The sequence below is a fragment of the Fulmarus glacialis genome, unplaced genomic scaffold, assembly GCF_000690835.1.
Source record: "Fulmarus glacialis isolate BGI_N327 unplaced genomic scaffold, ASM69083v1 scaffold4980, whole genome shotgun sequence".
Classification (NCBI taxonomy): domain Eukaryota; kingdom Metazoa; phylum Chordata; class Aves; order Procellariiformes; family Procellariidae; genus Fulmarus; species Fulmarus glacialis.
In genome coordinates this window covers 1-24,957 of record NW_009188215.1, presented here as the reverse complement: position 1 = coordinate 24,957, position 24,957 = coordinate 1, and the positions used below count along the sequence as shown (strand labels likewise).

The 24,957-nt window shown below is 45.2% G+C and overlaps 1 protein-coding gene across 1 annotated transcript in view; it reads left to right on the top strand.

The window, feature by feature from the left end:
- The window catches only part of LOC104076729 (dynein heavy chain 9, axonemal-like), a gene marked incomplete at both ends in the record, with an annotated part of 78,857 nt that extends 56,770 nt beyond the window's left edge, over positions 1 to 22,087 (top strand). Inside the window, 5 exons of the mRNA XM_009577700.1 lie at positions 8,851 to 9,042; positions 9,542 to 9,733; positions 10,505 to 10,675; positions 13,196 to 13,378; positions 21,698 to 22,087. Of these exons, the coding sequence (XP_009575995.1) occupies positions 8,851 to 9,042; positions 9,542 to 9,733; positions 10,505 to 10,675; positions 13,196 to 13,378; positions 21,698 to 22,087 (1,128 nt within the window). The remainder of the gene's footprint in view (positions 1 to 8,850; positions 9,043 to 9,541; positions 9,734 to 10,504; positions 10,676 to 13,195; positions 13,379 to 21,697) is intronic.
- Positions 22,088 to 24,957: the final 2,870 nt, after the last annotated feature.

Here is a 24,957-nt window from a genome sequence, read left to right as displayed (position 1 = left end):
TTCCCTATATTACTAAATGTCTGTGGCTGTTTGAAACACTTTGGTTACAGGTTTCAGTCCAGTCCTACTTTATTACTGACTTGTGTTTTTAGAGTGAGTTGGCTGCCTGGACCCTGGGGATTACCTCATCTCTTGAAATCCTGAATGCATCAGGCAAGCACTGGTGCATTAGCAGTCAGATATAATTGCATTTTGTCTGCTGCTCTTCACACGGTCATTGTTTATGACAGAACAACTCTTCCCCAGAACATGATTCCTTTGCTCAGGCATCTCCCCCTTGTATCTCCCCACACCCCAAACTCCATTTCATCCATGTAATGTAAGCACAATCCTAAATCCTTTCAGGGAAGGAGACTGAATTTATGCAGTTCTAAATAAGAAAAGTTCCCAGCCATGTGAATCAGATTTGGGGCAACAGGACTGGAGGGTGCGAGGCATCCATGGCTTCCCCCAACAATAATTCTCTTGACTCATGTTTCTGAAGCAGCTGCCATCTCAGAGACGGAGGCTTGACCTCTGGCAGGAGTCGTCTAGCAATTTATTTGACTTAAGGCATCAAGACAACCCCATAAAATCTTGCGCAGAAGAGGGCAATATTGAAGTCATGAAGTGGCAGAGAAGGTAGTATGTACATCTGAAACACAGAGGTCTTGGGCAAGGAGACAAGCACAGGAGCTTTTCTGAGTTCTTGGTATGCTTTGTACGCAGCCCCATAGAGGGTAAGAAAATGGAAATATTTAAGCGCGCCTTTTTAAAAGACGTTACAGTCTTGAAAACGCAGTTGCACACTTGCTGTGTTATTTTCTGATATTCCTGAAGCCAGTGAGAGTAATGTATTTCCCATATTACTAGGAGGCTTCTGAAAGCACCACTCATCCCCTTTAACTTCAGGTGCCTGCAATAGAAACAACTCCATCTGACCCAGTCACCGCAGCCCCCTTTTCCAGGCCAGGGGGAGAGCTGGACACTTTCACCGGAGTGATGCATCGGATGTACTGCACACATCTCGTTTAGGATAAGATGACCTACCTTCTCCATGACTCTCTGGTGGGATGACTAGTTCAGCCACAGACATCTGTGTTCAGACACACCCATATCCAGTACTCTTGAAAACTGGTGCAGATCCAGAGGCATAAAGCCATTGTGAAGGCAACATGTACTGAAGTTGTGGTTGTGTACCCAAGAACAGACTAGAGCTCTTGTTTTTTGACACTTGAGAGGGGAGTTACTCTCTGAAGGAGGTAAGTGTGCTTGCTAGTCCAGCTGCTTGTAGAGGCTGGGTGGCATTGCTTGCAGAGCCAAGACTCAGATCTACATACATTGTTGTCACTTTTAGGAATCTAGAAGTCAGCCTTCACCATGATAACTACATATATAAGTAGCTAAAAAAAAAAATAGTTGAGATACCAAATGTAAACATACCGATCCTTAGCAGGATCCCTCTACAAAAGTGAGAGGTGACACTGATTTTTGCACCCAGGACTTGGCAAGGACATGGCAGTGTGCAAGGACAGTCACTGATGTGCAAAGGGATGGACTGGATGTGACTGAGTTTTTCGCCTCTTCTCTCCTGAGGCACCTCAGCTCCTCTGGAGAGATGCATCACCATGCGGTCCTTCCTGCCTCTTGGTCCCTCTCTGAGTGCTGACCCAGCCCACCAGCACTTACAAGTACTGCTAGTAGTCTGTGACTGCAGCCACTGCTTTGTCCCAACCCTAAAGGACCTCAGCTTTTCCTTTTCTACAACTGTTCACCCTCTTCTCCAGTCCTGGCTGGGATCTCTCCATAAGTAGTTCACGAGAGGCACTTGAAACCTCCAACAGAAAAGCCAGAAGAGAGTTTCTGTGTTCTCATGAGAGAGCTCCCTTGGTGTTCCTATGTGGCATCAATCTATAAATGTACCGTACTGGGGCAGACCAAAATGCTGCCAGCCCAGCCCCCTGCCTGTAAGAAGGCACATCCAGAATCTGAGGGGAAGGGTGTTTAAACAGTGCAAGTGTGCAGGGATGTTTCTCTCTGTGGATCTAAGTTCAGTTTCATTCTGAGTTGAGATTCTCTCAACTTTCACAAAACCCCGAGACAATGAATTCAAAGTTTAGTTATGCGTTGTATGAAAATATATTTCCACTTACTCTTTAAACTTGCAACCCGCTCTATTAATCCCTCCATTGTTACTCTTCACTCACCCCCTCCACCCTGATCTCCTCTCTCTCCAAACTGGGGAGTCCATAACAATTTAGTGTCTCCTTGTGTGGAAGCTATATCCTTTTGGGGATAGAGAAGTGAGAACTGGGTATTGTTTTCAAGATGAAGGCCCACCATGGATTTATGGAGTGGCATAATAATGTTTGCAGTTTTATTCTCTGTTCCTTTGCTGACATCTGATTGCTTTCACATTGTTAAGCATTGAACTGCTATTTGGAGGAAATAACTGTAAGGGCTCCGAGATCTCTTCTCTGAGTGGTAATAGCTAATTCTGAACCCATCATTGTTTATATCTATAGCTAGGGTTGTTTTTCTGTGTGCATTACTTCACATCTATCAACACCGAATTTCTTCTGCCATATCATTGCCAGTCACTTAGAATGATGGCATACTTTTGCAGTTCTTTACCACCAGGTTTTATTTTCAGTATTTGAAATTACTTTTTCTTATGACTAATTTTGTCAGCTCAGTAATCATTTGCTCTTTCAGGTCTTCTTTGAATACGGTGAGCAGCTCAAACTCCATCAGTACCTTCCCACCCCATTTCCTGTGTCTTAACCTGTTGATAGCCTATGTGACCTTCCCTCTCACCTGCAATAATACTGGTAACTGAAAGATAAATAACTGATACTGATGAAAATCCAAGCGTGGAGACACACTGGCCCCGTGGAGGCAACTTCTCCACCGTCCATGGCAATGCCTGAAGCTGGTGTGGTGAGGTGCCTGCTGGAGGTCACCTCTCTAGCAACTGCAAAAGGAGTATATGGTGACAAGCTCAGATTTGGATATTCCCCTATTAGCTATCTAAAATGTGTTGGAAATTTTAGATCCCTGGTTTTCTCTAACTCATACTATTTGTGTGTTAATTCATGGTTTAACAGAGCCCCTGCCAGTTTGCCTAGTGCATACTGAGGAGTAATGCAGTGCTTCCATATATGAGTTTCTTTAGGGTGGATATCATCTGTTCCTAATAAATTGTTATTATTAGTTTATCAATTTTTCAGAAAAACTCTTAATCTGCTGCTTCAGTTTAAAAATCTTTCCAATGATTAAGGGATTGGAACATCTGTCATATGAGGAGAGGCTGAAAGAGTTGGGATTATTTAACCTTAAAAAGCAATGGCTCAGAGAGGTTTATCAATGTGTTTAAATACCTCATGGCAGGGGGAGTACAGAGGATGGAGCCAGACTCTTCATAATGGTGCCCAGTGAAAGAGCAAGAGGCAGTGGGCACAAATTGAAATACAGGTTTCCCTTAAACATAATTATTTTATTTTATTTTATTTCATTTCATTTCATTCTATTTTATTTTTTCTGTGAGGGTAGTTGAACACTCACACAGGTTGTGCAGACAGGTTGTGGAGGCTTCAGCCTCGGAGATATCAAAAAACCCAACTGGATACAGTTAGCAACCTGCTCTAGCTCGCCCTGCTTCGAGCAGGAGGATTGGATGGATGATCTCCAGAGGTGTCTCCAGGCTCAGTGTTTGAGTGATACCACCATGTAACATAGGCTGTAACAGTGAGACCCTCCCCAAGCTCTGCAGTGAATATTTCTGCAAATATGAACTGTTTTGTGGTGGCCTTGTCTTTCTTGGGCACTCCCTGTACACCTTGATCATTTTGTAGTTTATAGGCTCTCTGGTAGGTTTCTGGCTTCTGGAAAAGGCTTTATTATTAGTTTTTATGGTTTTCAGAATATTGCTTCTTAAAACCTTTTTTGGCCTTGGATTTTGTGCTGTTTTCTATTTTTCTCATTTGGACACAATTTCCACCTTCTGAAGAATGTCATTTTACTCCTAATAGTCTCCATTATTCTGCTGTTTAACCACAAGAGCTCCTTTCTGGTCCTTTTTATAGGTGATATATATTTATTCTAAACCTCTAATATGGTTCCTTTATGTAATTTCCTTGCCACCTCCAAGCAGTTTATCTTTTTGGCAGCTGCTTTTAATTTAAGTTTAGCAAGTTCCTTGTCCTGTCTTTGGATGGGATAAATCACCTTCCAGAGTGCCTGTTAACACAATCGGCTTGGATTACACAGTTAACTTTAAAATGAGGGTAGTTTTAGCCCACAAAACCTTGCTGTGTGTGACCTGCCACATTCCTAGTATAAAAAAAGCTGTTTTCTTGCCTGGAAACTACAACACTGTATAGGTCTCTAGCTGAAAAACTGAGGCATGTCTTCATCCACTTCATCATATCTGCATAATGCTGCTTAATTTTCTGACAGATATTTTCAGTTAGTTGCATGAATAAATAAACATTTTATTTTAAAGGTCTTTGTAAAACCACCTGCTTGATTTTTTTTCCCAGTAACTGATATTGAGGGTCCTCACTGTTATTCTGTTAAAAATGAACAGACATTTTCAATTGAGATTGGTAGATCTGGGGAAATAACTCTACTTCGTCAGCTGTACATTACTGTAACAAGGAAAGTATCATCACCGAGAACCGAAAAACCCAATAGCGGCTTGCTTCATTGCTGGTGGTTTGTATTGATTATCTTGAGTTTAAAAGTGTACTTGATGTGACAGAATATTTGGGGCTGTGAATTACACACAGGGACTACTGGGGCAAGTACCACTTCCAGAGCATAGCCTTGGTGCTTCTCATTCATTGGTGTGATGGATTCGGGTGTAAATGGGGGGGGATTGATGAAGCCTTGTTCCCTTTGTCCCTGCCAGAACATCCACCTGGTGGCCAAGTGGCTGAGTTCTCTGGAGAAGAAGCTGGAGCAGCACAGTGAGGGCAGCCACCAGGATTTCCGTATCTTCATTAGCGCAGAGCCGGCACCCTCCCCTGACAGCCACATCATTCCCCAGGGCATCCTGGAGAACTCCATCAAAATCACCAATGAAGCCCCGACTGGGATGCATGCAAACCTGCACAAAGCCCTTGACAACTTCAACCAGGTAGGAGTGCAGCGGGGCTCACGCCGGTGGCTGGCCAACAGGTCAGCTTGGGGCTGCTGGAGCCCCATATAGAGTGTGATGTGTGTGTGCCGCTTCCAGGCAGCAGACGCGTGAGTCCCTTTGCATCATGTAGTCTCTGGATCCAACAACCTCCTCCTCTCTTCTCCATGATCTGGGCACAGATCTCTTTCCAAGCACTGATTTTCCCAAGAGAGGACTCAGGTAATCCTGAATGGCCTCTTTCTTGCAGAAGGTCACAGGATACCAGAGTTCTGTCCAGTTTAATGATTTTCTCACCAATATATGATCCTTAAAAAGGCTATTTTGTTGCAGAATCAAACTTCTGAATGCGGCATTTGGGAGACTTTTGTCATGTTTCAACTTGATTTCTGTGTCTGTATCATTCCTTCTTGGGCTAGCGAGTGACATATTACATCTAACACCCAAAGACATGGTGAGGCGAGCAGGTTAAACCTTGCTTTTTTCCCCTTCTGTTTAACCAGGATTAGAGGTTCAGAACTGCTGATGTGGTCACATCCCACATCACCCTTCAGAGCAGCATAGGGGGACTTGGTGTTGTGTGCCCAAAGGCCATTCAGCTCAAAACCTTGCTGACATCAGAAGTGTTGCAAATTAGAGCTGAAATCTCCCTGCAGGGAGGACTTGCTTTGCCAGATGAGGGTAAAGTAGGCCATCTTGAGAACTGCTGGCCCACAAGAAGAAGAACCGATGGCAGGTTGCTTGTTGCTTTTATTGCATGGTGACCACATACACACATTCCTGTTACAGCAACCACCGACCCCGCTCTTTGCTGCTGGAACTGCAGCTGAGTCTCTTGTGCAGGGGACGCAAAAGCAAAGTGTGGGGAAATGACAGGAAATACTCTTTTCTTGGTGCCACAGCGGGTATGGATCAATGTTAGAGTTGTCATAATGCGGTGATTAAACAAGCCGGCTTTGTGGCCTCGCTCGGCAGCTCTGGGCACCGCAGGGCAGGAGGCTGCCAACAGCAGCGGGGCAAGGATCAAGTGCTGGCAGCTCCCCAGGGAACAGCCTGTGTGTCGAGGCATGCTGGAGCCCGGCATGTCTCGCTGCTGGAGGCGGCTGTGCTTCTGCTGACCCCATTTTCCGCATGACACAAAAGGCTAAGGGCTAACCACTCGCATTTATGATGATACCTTTCCTAGAGACACAGACCATTGCGTTCTGCTGCCCTGGACGCCCATTACCTGCATTCACACATCGCCGTCACCTTGGCGTGCTGAGCTCTCACAGCAAGACCCCGGCTGTTAAATCTACAGCAGCCAGAAGGGATGGAAGGTACATTCAGCCCTCGGACTGCCTTTTTTGATCACTAGCACTGAAGTTACTACGGACTCTTTGTTCTGCTGGTGACTGTGCCGGGAACATGCAGGGCAAACCTTGCAGGCTTGCTTTCTTTTCTCTCCATACAGCCTTTTGTCATTTGGGACCAGGCAGGAGCAACCCCAGCCTATTGTGGACCCCAGGCACTGGTCCATGGGGCAGAGAAATGGGGGCAGCTCAACTATTTTTGCACTTAGATGTTGGTAAGGAGGGAGTCTTGGGTGCAGGAGCTAACATTGCTGAGCAGGTGAGGCGGGGAGGCACCACGCAAGGATTAATGCAAGTAGTCAGGGAAGATTATTCCATTTTTGTCTACTGTCATTCATCATCCTGAACTCCATGAAACGTCCTGGAGAGCAAGAGAGGGACCAACCTTCACCCCTAGTAACATTTCCATCCTGCCTCTGTTCATTTCAATTCGATAGTAATTAACATTTTCTAAATTGCTGGAGTATTATAAAACGTCTCTTATCAGAAATACTGGAGAGAGTGGGTGGGATTCCTTTACACCTCATTTTCCTGCTTTGTACAGAATGGATGTTCAAATTTAGCTTTCAGCTGAAAGCCACAAAAAAGGCCCATTATTCTGTGCGGGGAATATTGTTCTGCTTTGTAGCTGAAGAAAAATGCACAACTAAATAGGGAGGCCGAATGAGACTGAGCTAGATTTTTACTCAGTGTTCATTCAGGCAAGCTCTCCTTGAAGTCCAGGGGCATTTTCTGAAATGAGGCAGGTGCTCAGCACATATTTCATAGAATCATGTGATTCTATGATTCTATGATTTGAGCCAGTTTTTCATCAGGTTGCTGATAATGAAGGGAGTTTAGAGTGCTGTCTCATCAAGGGGAAAACAGGGTTTGGGATGTTCTTGATCATCGTATGCAGTTAGTCAACATCTTGCCTACTTTAGAGTAATGGATTCCCCCTCTTCAGCACAGACCCTGAGCTCTATTACACTCCCCAGCTGATTAAAGGTCTAAATTTTTTTTAAGATAAAGGCAATGAAGGGAAGTCACATGGGCACCCTTTTTTGTCTTTGTCACATAGCAGAATGGACTTAAAGGGGCTGTCCCTGGGGAGGGAGGATGGAGGGGCTGGTGTAGCTACTCCCTCCTTGCTTAGCTGCTTGCTCAGCTGTGCAGGTCAGAGCCACCGTACCCTGGATATGTTATTCGCAGGGAGGGTTTGCAGAGATGTGGGTGGAGGTGCAGGCAAGCCCTACCCAATATGTTCATCTCCCAGGTCTGGGGAGATCTGTACTGTTGGCCATGGGAGATCTCATCAGGTTCCTGCCATGGAGCAGGGGATCCACTGTTCAGCTACACTGCTCTTGCCAACGCAGAGCGAGGGCCAGAGCTTTCCAAGCCTCTGCCTGGCTTCAGCCACAGAAAGGGGGTTCAGCTTCCCCCATGAGAGCTGAGCTTCAGCCTCATGCCATGCACACAGCTTGAGTCCTTCATCCCTTCCGCTGCTCTGCTCTCCTGTAACATTGATGCTCATGCTGCTGGGAACGGGCATGGCTGCTCAGGCTTCCCCTTGGTGCCAGCCTGCTGAGACGTCACTCCAAGAACCGTTCAGGGTTCTTTGGAGACCAGTTCCCTTTGTTCATTTTCATTGATTAAATGACTCTGGCTCCCACCTCTCCACCTCCGACATCACGATTCTACCTACTCGTTTGTAGATATTCAAACTTTAAGCGTCACCTGGAAGTTGGGAAAGGAAGCACCTGTTGCTGTGCTGGCTTTAAAGAGCTGCATTAGATTTTTTGCAAGTGTTTGATCTCCCCTGCTTGGATTTTTAGCAGTTTCTCACATCTCTGCTTTGGTGTGCTGCGCCAAGGTCATGCTGTCAGCAAATACGCAGCTGCAGCACACACTGGGCTGGCTTTGTGCGGAGGGTCATGGCAGCGGGAGCACAGCCTTTCTGGGAGAACTCCCTGCTGCTTCAGCCCTGCAGCTCAGAGAAATGCTGCCTCAAGGAAACCTTTTGTACTCAAGGGGCACGACAGACTTTAGTTCTTCCAGGTACAATCCTCCTCGGCAGGAGCCTTGCTTAGGGCCATGGTCCCAGTCACATCGCTGGCACGCTTGCCCTGTGTGGTCCCTCTCTCCATCTCCCTGCTGTGGGATGTGAGGCATGTGCAGGTGATGGGGCGTTGGGTGGATGCAGGTTTTCTTCCCTTCTTGGCTGTCACCATGTGTTCCTGTGCAAAGCCACTTTGAGTTGGAAAAGAAAATACTAATTTGGAAAATATGCATCAGAATTCACCCCTGTCCAAAGTCCGGTGTATTTGGGAGGCCCTGAGAGTTGCTGAGACAGAGGGCAGTGTGGACTTACACAGCCCCACCTCTCTGCCTGTATTGCAGGATACCCTGGAGATGTGCACCCGGGAGAATGAGTTCAAGAGCATCCTGTTTGCCCTCTGCTATTTCCATGCCTTGGTGGCAGAAAGACGCAAGTTTGGCCCCCAAGGCTGGAACCGTTCCTACCCCTTTAATACTGGAGACCTCACTATCTCTGTGAACGTGCTGTATAATTACCTGGAGGCCAGCTCAAAGGTACGTGAATCAAAGGTGGGCTCTTTGGTGGCTTTTGACCACCAGTGATGGACTGGCTTGTGTTGAAACTCCTGGGAAGTCTCCTTAAATGCCATTTCCTTGGTATCTTTCTTTGGTTTTATAACTTCACAGTTCGGTATACCTTTGTGGTGAGATGGGAATCTTCAGCGCCACTCACATCTGTAGCAATTTACAAATCATAGCAAATAGTGCCTGTGGTCTTTATTCATGGAAAATACATAGTGGTCTTTAGTTTAACAGAGTTAGAATAAATTTGCATTTCAGTGGGAAACGGCACGAAATCTATGCTGTGATCCAGTTTTCCTTGGGCAGGATTTAACTACTACCTAATGTTTGTTTACTTAGAAAACTGAAATAGTGAATTGGAAGCACTCACTGTGCAGATCAGTGCTTAGTGCTGTAGCCTGCAGCTCAACGACATGGCTGGTGGAGCTCTGGCTGTCTGAACTCCTCCATGCCCTCCTGGTTCATTCTTCAGGTCCCATATGATGATTTACGCTACCTTTTTGGTGAGATTATGTACGGAGGTCACATTACAGATGACTGGGACAGGCGGCTTTGCAAAACCTATTTGGAAGAATTTATTAAGCCAGAAATGCTGGAGGGAGAGCTTCTCCTTGCTCCAGGATTCCCCCTCCCAGGGAACATGGACTATAATGGCTATCATCAGGTAAGCTCTTTGTTTTCTGGCATTATTTACACACATAAATGTAATGTCTTCCATAACTGCCCTGTAATCTGTCTTAGGAGGCAGTGAATAGGACTGCAGTGTTTCAACACACCTCCTGTTATTTCCCATTATGTGCTGTTTCTGTAGACGTTTCAGCATTCCCTTGAATGAACCAAGTCTAATGGTAATTTGCTACTTCATCATGGGCTCATTCTGTTCATGCATGAAGAGAACAACTGTATTGACTCTTGAGACTTGAGTAGGGCTCCTGGAAAACTACATCCACATACTGTTTGCTAAAATGGCCCTTTCAAGCTCCTTTTATCATCAGTTTTGATGAGAAACACTGAAGGGTCTTGTTCATCTACTTACTGATCTCATCTGTTCTGTGTACACAAATGTGGTAGCAAAGGTAGGCATATTAGGCTGGTTTTGTTCATAAAACTTAACTACTGGAAGCTAAATTCTCACAAGATATTTCAGGCTATTGATGCTGAAATGCACAGTGGATAATTGTGAAGGTCCAGGCCCAAGATATGTAGCCAAGCCAAACTTCAGCAATTACTAAACTTTCATAGCAGGAGTAGAAACAGTTCTGTAAACAATCGTACACTCCCTTCTCCCGTCAGTTTACCGGTGTTTCAGCCACAAGCGGAGTTATGTGAGCCTGGGCTTGCTTACCTGGGTGGGTGATAATTCCAGCACCATGAACTGTGCAGGCAAAGTGCCCTGGACTCTGTATCTAATCTGAACCTGAATTTCTCTGTATAGTACATAGACGATGCCTTGCCTCCAGAGTCTCCTTATCTGTATGGCCTCCATCCCAATGCTGAGATTGGCTTCCTTACCCAGACCTCAGAGAAGCTCTTCCGCATCGTGTTGGAGATGCAGTCCCGGGACACCAGCGTGGGCGAAGGAGGAGCGGTGACCAGGGAAGAAACGGTGAGAGTGGTAGAGCTGTTGAATTTTGATACCTGCCTCATTCATAGGTAGTCCTGTCTAGCTCAGGTTTGTCTCACAACTGCTTATTACAATGTGATCTGCCTTTGCTGGATACAAACCGAGTGTCTAAAACCACTAGCCTCATATTATGCAGAACATCACCATGGTGGGATGTAATTGGAGTATTGTCAGTAATAGGACAGTGGCTTTTAATTACCCCCTGAACTGCAGTGCCTTCATTATCATCCTGTGAAAACGTTGCAAATAAACCTTCTGTGGCCTCCACTGTCTCTGAGCCACCAGTCCCTGTGCACTGTGCTGTGACTGGCATACCAATGGGCTCCTGAGTGCACCGTCTGCCAGGTACAATGTGCCACCCAGAACTCAGCCCACCTCTTACTGCTGCCACCAGGTCCCACCCAGCTCCCAAGCTCCCAGGGGCCTTGTAATTCCTTATTTCCAGCTGAACTCCTTTGCTATGCCTACATAGTAGGCTGATCTCAGCCTTTCCTCTCAAAACTCACAGCTCATTAAAATCTGGCCCAAGCATTCATAACAGGATCTGAAACCAGCCAATACTCCCTCAGTTTTTTATTTCTGCAGTCTTAAGGTCCCAGCCCTGTGTTTCAAGCTTTGCAAATTAATGAATTGCTAATAGAGAAAGCTTATATGAATTCTGTGGTTTCACACATGCTTCCTTTGGCTTGGTGTGGAGCTGGAGAACTTACTGCCTTTGCCTAAGGGGCTCTTAGAAGTGCTGGGCATGTTCAATTTTCAGTTTATACTGGAATTTGGGGTAAGGGGAATAATCCAGAAGTAGCAAAGCCAAAGCACATGCTCAAAGATAGCAAATGTGACTACTTCTCCCCTCCCAGTCCTTTTGCTATTGAAATACAATTAAACTCCTTGGCCAGAGAAGCAAAATTATCAGTGAGTGATCCAGCAATGGTATCACAGGGCATGGCTACCCTGCAAACGCCTGGTGACAGTCAAAGACTGTCACAGGAGCACAGAAGTCCTCATAGTTTCGTGATCTCTCTGGGAAGAAAAGCTGTCTGAAAGCAACCTGAGTGTGGCCCCACTGCACAGTGTTGTGCCTGGGGGGATGCTCCCACAGCTAATTTTCTTCTGGAGGTTACCTCTCTCGTTATCTGACCTATAACTGGCACTGGCTGTATCCCTTTCACTTGGTCCTTGAATGAGAGTGAGTTAAGAGTTGTCTCTTGGTTCCTCCATTTGAGGATTTCCAGCCCCTGATTTGGCTGAGGTGGTTTTAGGGAGTTTACAGGGAAACTGTGAGCCTGTTATTTTCCTGAGGCTCTGACAAGTCCAGTTACTCCCACAGGTTTCTGAGACCACATTACAGAAAATGAGCTGTAGTTGTGAAAAAAATCAGAGCCAAAGTGTTTTGCAGGGGAATTTCAAATTAGAGGATATTTCTATACTGCACCTGAGGTGCAGCTGAAGAGCTTTTCCAGCTGAGCTTTAACTTTAACCACCTAGCTGGTTGCAATAACAGCCTACACATCGTCACCTCTTTGTAACGTCTGATGCGAATGTGGAGGGTTTGGAAGAGCAGCAATGGGAGGAAATTGGAGCACAGAGTCCAAAGTATGAATGTTGATGGGCATGGCAATAAAATTACCCTGCATTGCCTCTGTCACTGGCTGGCAGCTGGTACTGGTGCCCGCACACCACGTTTTGCACATCAAATCGCAGAATTGTAGCTGTGTGTTATGTGTTCTTGAAAAATTCCCAAGAAGCAGAAGTTCTGCTCAGGTTCCAGCACAGAAGTAAAGCAAGAGACTTCCATACCAAGTTGCCTAACGGTCCACGTAAACCTAAGAGATACAGCTGATCCCATGAAGATTAGGGTCTTCATGCCTCATTGTCAATCAGAAAAGTTTTTGTCTGTTTTATTTATTTTTTAGACACTAGAAACTGTTTAGTACTTAGAGATACATAAATATTTAGTATTTAGAGATATAAAGCACTGTTTCCAAATCAAGCTGTAATGTTGACCAGAAAATAATTTTGTTTCATTATGCTTTTCTTCCACGGCTCTATTAGTTCAGAATGCCAAATTCAGCTTAAAATTCAATTTTATATGATCACCTCTCTCTATCAATATACCACAGAAAAACAGCTCATAAGCTCAGTTGTCCTGAGGCTCAGCCGAGGCTATAGCCCCATCCGTCTTCTTGCGTTGAATCTGACCTTAGGAGAAGCAAGAATACAGACTTAAGACCCAAGAAGAAAGGAGACTGCTACGTGTCACGGTGACATTTTTAAACCATCATTTTGAAAGCTTCTCATCTGACATTAACTTTTGTCAGCATTTGAATTTTAATAGGATGGGGCAAGCTCTTTGAAAGGTGCCATGCCCAGCGCAGCTGACACTGATTGTTTTCGGAGACAGTAACTGGCAGGTGGAGTTTTCATCCTGTATTCAGGCAGCTGTCAGCTGAGGAAACCCAATGGGTCATTCACTAACATCTCTCTCTCTTTTCCCTTTGGCAGGTGAAAGCTCTGCTGGAAGAGATGTTAGAGAAATTGATAGATGAATTTAACATTGCAGAACTGATGGCAAAGGTGGAGGAGAGGACGCCATACATTGTGGTTGCCTTCCAGGAATGTGAGCGCATGAACATCCTCACCAGTGAAATAAAGCGCTCTCTCAAGGAACTGGATCTGGGTCTGAAGGTAGGAGCTCTGGATGCTTGTGACTGCAGCGTCGTAAAATCTTGATAAACGGAAGAGGTGCTCAGGGAAAAAAAGGGGTCACACTCTGTATTCAGCACTGCTGGCTGCAAAACCAACTTGGGGTTGGGGAAGGGTTCACAGATGGATTTCGAACGGCACATTGTCTGCAGGCCATGAGTGCAGGCACTGGGAGAGGTTAAAGATAAACATAGCAATGACTGCTTTTGGGAACGGAGACCAAGCACTTCTCTCCACCCCATATTGTAGCACAGCAACAATAGGTCACTCAGAAATTGAGACATGGCCTATTTAAAGGTAAGGCAAAAAATCACGCCTTTTCACAAAATGCCCAGTTATGGGGGGAACTTGTAACAAAGTGTCATTAAAGGCACAAGCTGAGCTGAAATCAAAGGAAAGGTTGGTCATGTGTAAGGACACAAAATGTCCAGAGCTATAAGAGAAAAAGCCTAAAAACTCAAGAGTTTTGGAAGAGATACAACTCCCCTTGCTGGGGATGAGTCATTTGCTAATGGAGGAGGGTCAGGAGCAGACCTTCCCTGTGGAGATACTGTCCATGATTGCTCCACCCACAGTTGCTTCTCCACCCTGGTAAGAAACTAGACTGTGCTCCAGGAACGTGATGTCTGTCCCTCTGGGTGGTGGCTTTGGCTATTGCTTATGGAGAACAGCAAGGAGCTCTGGGGTTGGCAGGACACACCAGGTAGGATGTAAATTGCTGTTTTCAACAGGATGTGCAAGAGAGCTGTGCTTTGAGGCTGCACCCACTGGTAGGGGAAGTCATCTGCTGAATCCGCTCCCAGGCAGTTGGTGGAACAAAATATAAAAGGCTACTGATTTAGGGGATAAACCAGCATAGATCAGACTGCACTGCAAGTGAGTGAAGACCTGCCTAGCCAGCCCTGCTGCCCTGTAGTAACACTTCCCCTTCACCTTGTCATCCCAAAAGACTCTTCACCATAGCCAAGTGCTGTACATCCCTTGGAAAGGCCTAAGTGTAGCAGAGGAATGCTGCCTGGATCTTGCAGCACAAAGCTGGTGGCTTCAATATTACCCTGATGCCTTCCCTGCATCGTCAACACAAAGTTGTTCCCTGGATGATTTCATGGTGTGAGGCAGCAATTAAGGACATCAGTTGCTGGGCATTCCCTGTTCCATCATTTCCTGAATAACAGGTTGTCATCCCATTTTGCCAAAATACTTAGCTTGCAGAAATAACTTTGTATGCCATGGGAACCATCGCGCTTGAAGGAACTGCAACTACTTTGTATGAAGCCATTAGTAGAAAGAGCTGACAGGTGAGCAAGGAGGACCTGTTTTGAGACTGAATGACAATCGCAACCCTCTCCTGAGGGCAGCTTTGAAGAGAGATCTTCAAAGGACATATCTGCAGTGTGCACGCAGAGGTGGTAGGGTTGGCTCTGGGATTTTAGGTAGCTGCATCTCTGCGGGGATAGGACTAAGCTGCTTGTAAATCCCAGCTGCGTTGTGCTGTACACTGTGAACCCAGCAGCTTGGGTCCATACTAGCTGAGACATTTTGCATTGCATTTGCTGCTGATGCTTATTGTCTTGATTAAAGAGAGAGACATATCACAGACATTTCATGGTGGCCCAGTATGTACAGTCCATTTTAAAATAGGCTGATATTTATGTAGTCAATTATTATAAACAGATTTCCTTTATTTTCTAGCATAAGGCAGTGGAATTGAAAATTCTGTTTCCTGAGACAGGTAAACAGAAGTGATTTAATGTTTCAATCCTGGAGCACCAAACGAGATATAATTGTAACTGGGACAATGTGTAGCAATTAGATCTAATGTGGAGAAGAACAAACTATTTAATATTGGTAGGGGGAAGGAGTGGATGCATGGGCTTAAATAAACCACAGACAAAATAAACCACAGAAATCAGGCAATAATAGAGGGTGCAAATTTCTCCCCAAAACCCTGCCACAAATCATGGCAGGGAAGTGAGATGGTATCTGCAGAAAAGGCACCTCTAATGACTACATACGTTGGTCCCAACAGCCTCAGTACCTACGGTGTGATTCAGAGATACCTCAGGGCCAGGACTTAAGGACTACTGAAGAGCAGATGAGTAGCAGTATCTATTTGTGTTAGCATTTCTTCATCTTGTATATGCTCAAGAGACAAATTTCAAGGGTCAGAGATACCACCAGTGGGCAATTCTTCTGTGCCAAGCAAAGGCTGCATGTGGGTCCCTGCAGAGCTGAGTTAGACATCGCGCACGACCCACACCGCTGCCCAGCATCCCCCAAGGGGCCCTTCCCATGCCTTGTGTACGCAAAATGGCCAGGGGATGCTTGGCCCTGCTGTTGGCTCTTTCTGTAGGCAGTGCTGCTGTCCTGACTTGACAGCTAGGTCTCACACTCAGTTTGGTAGAGAAATCATTTTTTAATGGTTCCTTTTGAGAGCAGGTCCTATGAGGGCTGTTAATGCACGTTAATCTCTGGGGTTGGGGATCTTTACTGACAGCACTCAGAGGAGGAGAGTTTACATAACAGGAACCACAGATCTCAGAAGAGAATAAATAAAACACAGAGGAAGCAAGTCTTATTGTTTTTAACTGACTATCTGGTAAAAGAAGACGATTTAGAAATGTCATGCCTAATTTGAATTTTTGAATAATTCATTGTGTCTGTGTAGCAGAAAGTGATTGTTTGGTCCAAAAATAGGAGACATCCCATTAAGAGGAAAAGAAATTGAAATAGACTGGTAGCCATCAGAAATAACTGGCATGTTGCATTTCAAAGCCCTTTGTTCCGAATGACTTCAGTGAGACCAGAGGCTGGGCAGAAACACTTGCATGTTAATGTTGTACCCAGTGTAATTTTTGCAAGCAGATTTTCTATTTTGCAACTTCAGTGAAGGATAAGCCTCCAATATGAGGATAATAAATATTATAAAACGGTAAAGTAAGACCAAATTTTGTAAGGCTAGCTGGGTATTTCACTGTATCAAGTGAAAATAACCTTAACTGAGAAAACAATTTCTGACAATAGTCTGCTCATCTTGAGGGAATATCTACAGGCTGATTAGGATTTCCTTCAAGGGTGTCTTTAATGAAAATTACTCCCAGTATTTTGGGGAAAAAAAAAAAAGTAACTTGAATCATTCTGGATGCACTTTAGTATTCAGCATCTGAAATGCAAATTTATGCATAATTGTGTTTGGACAACTATGAGAGATAGCTGCTCTAGATGCTTTGAACTCTCACAGGAGATTCCAACAAGTATGCTTGAGTGCGCAGGCTTTAAAAATTGCTTTTCTTAAGCCTTCCTGAGAATTACATTTGCTAATTCATTTGTTTCCTGAAAATAAAACTAGACAGGATATATGATCATGAGGGTTATGTCTTTAAATCAATTTGACCGCTTGCACACATTTTGCAATATTTTTACCTGTTTTAAAACCTTTCCAGGAGTGCAAAATACTTCTGACTGTCACTGTTAGAAGGCCCTGTGGTTCTCAGTGTCCTGCTGTGACCAATGCAGTACTTTGCCCCTCAGACTTTTTCTTCTTCCTGCAAGGTCTTGCCATGGTTTTAGTCAGAGACCAGCCTATAGAATAGGTCCTCTCAGGGTCTAAGTTCAGTTCTTCTGGGATGGGAGATGATGACCCATGTGATATGAATGAAGAAGGAACCACAATGATACTTCAGAGTTTGTGTGCCAACAGAAGTTATTAAATAACAAAGCCATGGCAATTCCCCCCTGATGGGGTCAAATAATTTTGACAGCCTTGTGAAGCTCATTACAAGACCCTCTGATTAGACATGGCCATGATTTTCTGTTGTATGAGCTTTAATTGTGCGTCTTAAAGTGTGTTAGAGGTAAAGTGAAAGAGCTCAGGTGCCTAAGACGAAATGCACAGGGCATGTGCTGCCTTTGTATTTCTTTGTCACTTCATGGCAAATACCAAAATAAGAAATCTTAAGTTGTTTGACTCTTGTGCTTGGAATTACCCAGGACTTTAAAGACCTCTTACCAGATAACCCATCATTTTGAGATTCCCTGCAAATGTAGAATCATTGAATAGAAATAATGAGATGATTTACTGGTAGAGACTTAACTGGTCCCTGCTCACATGAAATGACAGAAGGTGATGTGTACTTTGAAAGGTGGTTACAGTTGTTCCTCATGTTTTAGGACTAATTGCAAATAGTCCGCCTTTCACCTTTTCATTTAACGCTATTTGTCGCTTTTAGCTTCAAGAGTGTTAAAACAAAAAACATCTTAAAACCTTTGTACACATGATTTTCTCTGTCCACCAGAAATCTGTTCTCCATTGGGAAACCCAGCAGGTTCGTATGGTTTCAAAAGCTTACTACTTTTAAGAAGTCATCTTTGGAGCAGAGGTTTAGTAATGCCTGGTACCGGTCCATCCTGTTGAGAGATGAACATTTCCCAGGGAGGGGATTTCTGCATGGGAAATCACAGATCTCTGGGGGGCAACTCTAAATGGGGATCCCAGGGCTGCAGTGGCTTCCAGGCATGGGGGCAGTACAAAAGTGCTCTCAGCTCTGATTTGAATTGGTGGGTGCTAGGGAGATATATCCTCTTGAAGTACTGCCCTTGCTTATTGCCAGACAAAATGAATTTTATTGTGGATATTTAGAAACTTTCACAGGGGAAAAAAAAATAAGGGGGGTGTGTGGGAAGATAAGCGTTGCTAAAAAGCCAGAAGTGCTAGAGTGGACATTTCCAGTGCCTGAATTCAGCTGATACCCTTCCTCCCTTTGATAAAACACAGTGTGTGGAGTAGGTGTGCATTCAAGCCCTTTGTTTTAGCTGTCATCCAGCAGCTCTGAGTATTGCATTTGCAACAGCGTGGTTAGCTCAGAGGATTCCTATTCTGATGACAAGTTGTATTCCAAGCTCGGGAGTCTCTCTGGTCTCTTTGCAGTGTATTTCCTTTGAGAAAATGCTTGCTAACCTAAGAGCGCTGGCATGCTTGTTTGCCCCAAGTCTTGATCATTCAGCACTGAGCCTGTTTCCACTTGTTAGTGCCAGATGCAGCATGGGCCATCCACAAGGGCACTCATTACTGCTCTCCGATGGTCTGGTTGGGTGTCTAGCTGTGATCTTGTCCTACTGTAGCCTGTCAGTGTGATCTGCAGATCAGAGCTCTGTGGGGCATGGTCAGTATAGGAATAAACCGCAAAGGTTTTTAACTGCTGGACTCAGACAAGCATTGCTAAACATGTGTTGGGGTTGCTTTAAGCGGATTTCAACTTTTGCTAAAGCTTCATAGATTTTTGTGGCCCCAGTAAAGGGCACCTCTGCTGACCTCATGGCTGGAGGCATGAAGTCTGTGAAAGAACAGTTGGAATTTTTTAATGTGAATAGACTGACCCAATTCCCTCGCCCTCGTTCTCAGCAATAGCTCAGTTAATCTTTCCAAAAACACTCAGCCTGAGGCAAAGAGAAATTGTAAGACAGATAAATTTTGGCAAAACGATAAGGGGGACAAATATAAGTATACTCAGCCTGAGGCAAAGAGAAATTGTAAGTCAGATAAATTTTGGCAAAATGATAAGGGGGACAAATATAAGTAGTTATAAAGGAAACCAGTGATCAAAATTAACTGTAAGTCTCCAAACTGCTGTGGTGTATTGTACCCCTCTAGCTCAGCATGGGGCATGCAAAGATTTAAATTGTGAAGGGCATTACGTACCTGTAGAAGCTGAGCCTGCATTTGCAAGTTTTTGTCTTTGCAGACTGCTTGGCTTGAGTGTCACAAAATCACAGATTAGTTGTTCTCAAGATTGTCTAGTCCAATCCTGTGCTCAAAGCAGGGTCAGGTAAAGCAGGTTGCCCAGGACCATGCCCTGCTGGGTTTTGAAAATTTCCAAGGATGGAGACTCCACGAGCTCTCTGGGTAACCTGTTCCAGTGTTCAATCACCCTCACAGTAAAAAAAGTTTGTACTTGTGTACAATGGAATGTCGTGTATTTTAAGTTGTTCTAAAGTTTGTACTTGTGTACAATGGAATGTCCTGTATTTTAAGTTGTTCTCATTGCCTCTTGTCCTGTCACTGGACACCACTGAGAAAAGTCTGGCTCCATCTTCTTTACAGATATTTATAGATATTGAAAAGATCCTCCCTGAACCATCTCTTCTTGAGACTGAACAATCCCAGCACTGGACCCAGCATGCCAGATGTGGCCTCACCAGTGCTGAGCAGAGTGCTGCCATTAACCTGCTGGCAATGCTCCTCCTAATGCAAACCAGGACGCTGGTAGCCTTCTTTGCTGCAGGGGCACATTGCTGACTCATGGTCAGCTTGTTGTCCATCAGGACTCTCAGGTCCTTTCCTGCAACTGCTTTCCAGGCAGTTGGTCCCCAACCTGTATTGGTGCATGGGGTTATTCCTCCTTAGGTGCAAGACTCGACGTTTCCCTCTGTTGAACTTCATGAGGTTCCTCTCAGCTCAATTTTCCAGCCTGTCCATGTCCCTCTGAATGGCAGCACACCCATCTTTGGGTATCATTGGTGGCCCTATGGAAGAGTGTAAGGGGGTAATAGTCTGAAGGCTGGACAAACCTCAACGGTCTTTCCATAGTGTCCTGGATCCATGCTGCCAGCATGCAGTAAATGTCCCCAGAGAGCAAGACAGGTTGGCAGATGGGGGCCTCTGTCCTTTGCAGCAGGGACTCACCTACTACTGTCACTCACTGATCTCTCCTGTGCTGCTGCATGGCTCAGGCTCCATCGGCATGGATGCTTTGATGGACAGAGTTCCCAACCCCTCATATCCTAACTGGCCACTGAACCTATTCTGTAGCTGCAGATCTGCAGGGGGAACAGAAGCCTTGCTCCTGTTGCTGGTAGTCACAAGCTTCCAGCCTTCTCCATCATGGGAGTCAACCTTTCCCAAACAGATAGGCACAGACTCTACCTGCCTTCCTTCGATACTGTTGGGAGTTGAGGCTCCTCTTTTATCTGCAGGGTCTCAGAGAAGATCCAGCTGGTCTCTTTCTCATCATCTCTGATGCTAAACAGTTTGCTGGCCTCCTCCTGCAGATCCTTTACTTGGTGTCACAGGTCCTCCACCAACACACATCTCCTACAGGCAAGGAGACAGTCTCCTAGCCCCGGGCTCAATGAGAGGCTCCAGGCAGTGCCTGCAGTCCCAGTCATGATGATCTGCAGCCTCGGTCAGGACCTTGGTCCAAGCTAAGGCCTCTGCTGTATCAGGGACGGTTGCTCCAGAACCTTGGTCCAAGCTAAGGCCTCTGCTGTACCAGGAACAGTTGCTCCAGGCAGTGCCGAGGAGAATGACCCATGGCATGTCACCACCATTGCTAAGCAAGTGTATGCTGTCCTTGGCAGAGTTTGAGCCCTGTCTGTGTGCCCCTCTGCGCAACCTGCTGCACAAACTGCTGCATCTCTTAATGGCTTCTCTTAGCTGTCCTTTCAGCTTTGGTACCATCCAGGCATCTCTTGCTTAGATTTAATGTAATTTCAGCTGGATATAGCAGGAATTTTCTTAATTTTAGACTAGCAGAGACTGGGGACCCTCTGCAGAGTACCAGAAGTTCAAGAGGGATGCTGTTATTGCTGTGCAGAAGCCCTTTCTGGCCATGCAGTGATGTTCCAGATCTTCTCCTGCCTGGGTGAAACTGATACAGGTTTCTAAAAGCTTTAAAAACAATTAATTGCTGGATACAGGAAAAGCAAATCTCTCTATATATCTCACTTGGCTGAATCATATCTTAATTTGTTATATGTTTCCCTGCTGTGAAAGAAACTGTGATTACATTTGCAGACAACATGTGAAGTCAAAAAGAAAGACTTGCACTGCAAAGTAATAAAGGAGGAGGGGAGTGAGGGGAAGCGGAGGAGAGAAGGGGGATAGGACTTGATGTAAAAAACATTTGGACAGTTTTGGAGTAGATTGTCAGAGACTACAGTATCCTGTCCTGGCAGCGTGAGTAAGAACAGCTTTGCACCTCTGAAAATCTGCCCTATGAAGATCTTCAGTCAATGAAAGAAAACAGAAACAACACTGGGTTAACTGAGGGACACCCATGCTGGCTGTCACTCTGTTACACATCTTTTCCTCCAAGTAGTATTTTTACAGTAGGGAAGATGAGGATGCAGGAATATGCAATAGAAGGTGTTAATGAAAACCCAAAACTCATGAAGAAATTCACAGTATGTGAACATTTGTGACTGTGCAGGGTGTCATGCTCTTCCTAGCTCAGCCTCTGCTTTCTAGCAGGCTTTGTTCAGGTTAAACAGTTGTCAGTGCTAATTATACCGTTTCTCACTCAGGGAGAACTGACCATGACAAGTGACATGGAGAACTTGCAGAATGCCCTCTTCTTGGACACGGTGCCTGAGTCCTGGATAAAGAGAGCTTACCCTTCCACAGCCAGCCTGGGCACATGGTTTGCTGACCTCCTCACTCGCATCAAGGAGCTGGAGGCCTGGACAGGAGACTTTTCCTTACCCTCCGCAGTGTGGCTTGCTGGGTTCTTCAATCCCCAGTCTTTCCTGACAGCCATCATGCAGTCCACAGCCCGAAAGAACGAGTGGCCTTTGGACAAGATGACCTTGCAGTGCGATGTGACAAAAAAGAATAGAGAAGATTTTGCCAGTCCTCCTCGGGAAGGGGCATATGTCCACGGTTTGTTCATGGAGGGTGCACGCTGGGATGCACAGGTGAGTTCACCAAGGCTCTTGTGTTGGGAGAGAAGCCATGGATATTATGCCCTTATTGCTTGGTACTGTACTCTGGGGAACTTCTCAGCCCAGACAGGCGCTCATCTGAAATAGTCATTTGAGCTGCCTCTTCAGGAATGGGAAAGATGTGAAAGATGGGCGTCTTCTCTGCAGCTTAGAGTGGGTATCCAAGGTGGTCAGATGAATCACCCCTTGGAGTTGCCTGTTTCATGGCCAACTTGGACTGATACATCTAGTTTTTACAAGGTGAATCTCAACCTCAGTGTACGTTGACTTAACGGTGGTCAGTACTCATGGTGTTACTACAGGTATAAAACATGGGGTCCCCTCAGGGCTGTATTGTCCCTGCACCTTCACATGGTTGTGATTTCACTGCTGCCTCTAAAAGTGACATGGCAGACTTTTGAATTGTCATTACTCTGTCACCTGTTTAGCAGCAATGAGGAGAGAGGAGAGGACTCTGATTTCCTACATGTCCCTAGAGTTGAATGGGTGAGATGTGCCAAATCCAGACCACTGTCCTTCCACTGCTGGGTGCTGCAGGATGTCATCTGCATAGATAGATCTTGTGGCCAAAAATTATTCACAGCCTTTAGCCAATCCTTTAGGGTGGCAAATAAAGCTTGCAAGAAAGTCTAACCTGTATGGTCAACTCAGACTCAGGCTGGTGACTCAGCATGGGGGGGCGTAAACTGATCCTGGACAAACAGACAGTGTGGGTGGCCCTTGCTCTTCTTCTTTCCCCTTCTTGATGTGGCTCAATACCTTTCAGTTGTAGCACAGCCAGCCTCAAGGCAGCCAAGGTGAGAACCATACCCTCCAACCAGGCAGCTGAAGGGAAACATGTACACTTGCGATGTCCTGCCTGTACAGCTGTCAGCGCTCCCCTTGCAGTGCCCCTCTCCGAGCAGCATCCCAGAGGAGTACAATGGTCCCTGTCATTCCTTCTGACAGTTGTCAGCTGTTAGGAGTGCATTCTGCAGAGCGAGAGACATTGGGCTGACAAATCCTCACTGGGCTCGATCCTCTGAGTTGGCTGGCCTGTGGTACCGTGACTCCCAACTTGTGCTGTGTATAAGAATTAAATGACAGTGATTCATGCAGCTCTTACTCTGGGCAGCCAGTGCGATGCTCCTGCTGCCAGTGATCTGTGAGAGTGAAGGCTGATCAAAGTGGGTCATCCAGAACTTACTTATCTGTGTCAAGTTTACCCCCTTGCAGGAAGAGACTTCTATTTCAGAGGCAGCTCTTTAGAGTCTTAACCTTGAAGATACTCCTTTATCTGTTGTGAGGCTTGGTGGTAGGATGCTGAGGAGAGAGGCCATGCCTGTTATATACCATATCCCAGCCTGACCTTGCAATTCAGATCTAATACTCTTCACTTATTTTTCTGCACCCTTTCTGAAATAGTTTTCTCTGAAGGATAGGAAATTAGGCAAAGCTTTGAACTCACTGACTGATGGCATCCAGTGGATTTTATCACAAATCCTTGGGAAGGTCAAGGCTCCATTTTCTCTCTGGAAATGAGTTGATGTGCACATTGGGTCTGGAAAGCCACAGGCAGTCAAGAACATTGGCAAAGGTTCTGTCAGAAGGTTACAGTAAAGATCTCACGTGGGTATAAGGTCAGATGTCCTGCCTCACTGGTTTTGGCTCTGCTAATAGCAGAAGTCACAGCAGGACCACAGAGACCAGCCCAGTCCATCTCTCAAGCCCTGGTCCTACAATTCCCTGCCTATTCCCTTGTCCAAGCTTTTGGTGTGGCTGCCATACAAAACCCCTTGCAGCTTTTGGAGATCACAACCCCTTACTACAGGGAGCACTGGATTTCCGTTACCCTCAAAAACTGACATTTTAAGCTGATATAAATCAGCAACAGTACAGAGAAAATTTAAAAAAATTCCTGGTCTTGCATACCGAATACTCCATTAAGAACAGATTCCAGTGACTGCTGTTATGTTTTCCTTTACCATCATCACCACCATTACCAGAAAATACAATGGTCAAAATGGCTGAGTTCTACCTGGGTTTTACCCGTCCCCAAGTGGAAATGGAAGTGAAGAGTGAGAAGTTTTGGTGGTGCAAAGCCAGAAATCTTTTGGGAAACATATGGCTTCTCCCCTTTGCCTCCCTCCAAGAACTTGTATGGGTGATTGCATTCAGCAATGAGGTTTGTCTTCAGAGACCATCCAGACTTTAGTAAATGTATTTTCTGGTTACATTTTCCTTGTGATTGAAAGATACTGAGCAATTACATTTATAGAACCATTCATAATCTCTGGGTATCATGCTTCAATTTATTTCAGAAAGGAAAAGAATATTTTCACATGTTGCTGCTCACACTGAAATATCATTTCCACCTAGTGGAACTATTCATTTTAGCTGTAATCCAGTGAGCACCAGTATATATTAATGGATGCAGCATTTTTAAAACAAGTGCACAGTTCTTTTGGGTTGTATACTCCTTCCACATTAATCCTCTGATAAGAATGGCAGATCATGTTTAGAAGAATTCCTCTGGGGAACACCTCCCCTTTTAAAAGAATATTTCACATTTAGATGGTGCGCCTTCAAAAAAGTAAAAAGTCCCTCTGTGCTCTGCTACTCACATTTTTCTATTTATTTAAACATTTATGTTTGCCCTTGGGTGTCTTAAGTTTATAAAACATTCATTACAAAACATCAGGCAGCTATTAGATGAAATGCAACGAAGCAGGTTATTTTGGGTCCAAATGACCTGTTGCTGCAGCACTGTTAAACTCAGTGGGACTCAGTGAGAGATAGTTTCACAGGTGACACTATGAGAAATTTTATCTCAAGCCATAGAATCACAGAATCATAGAATCATT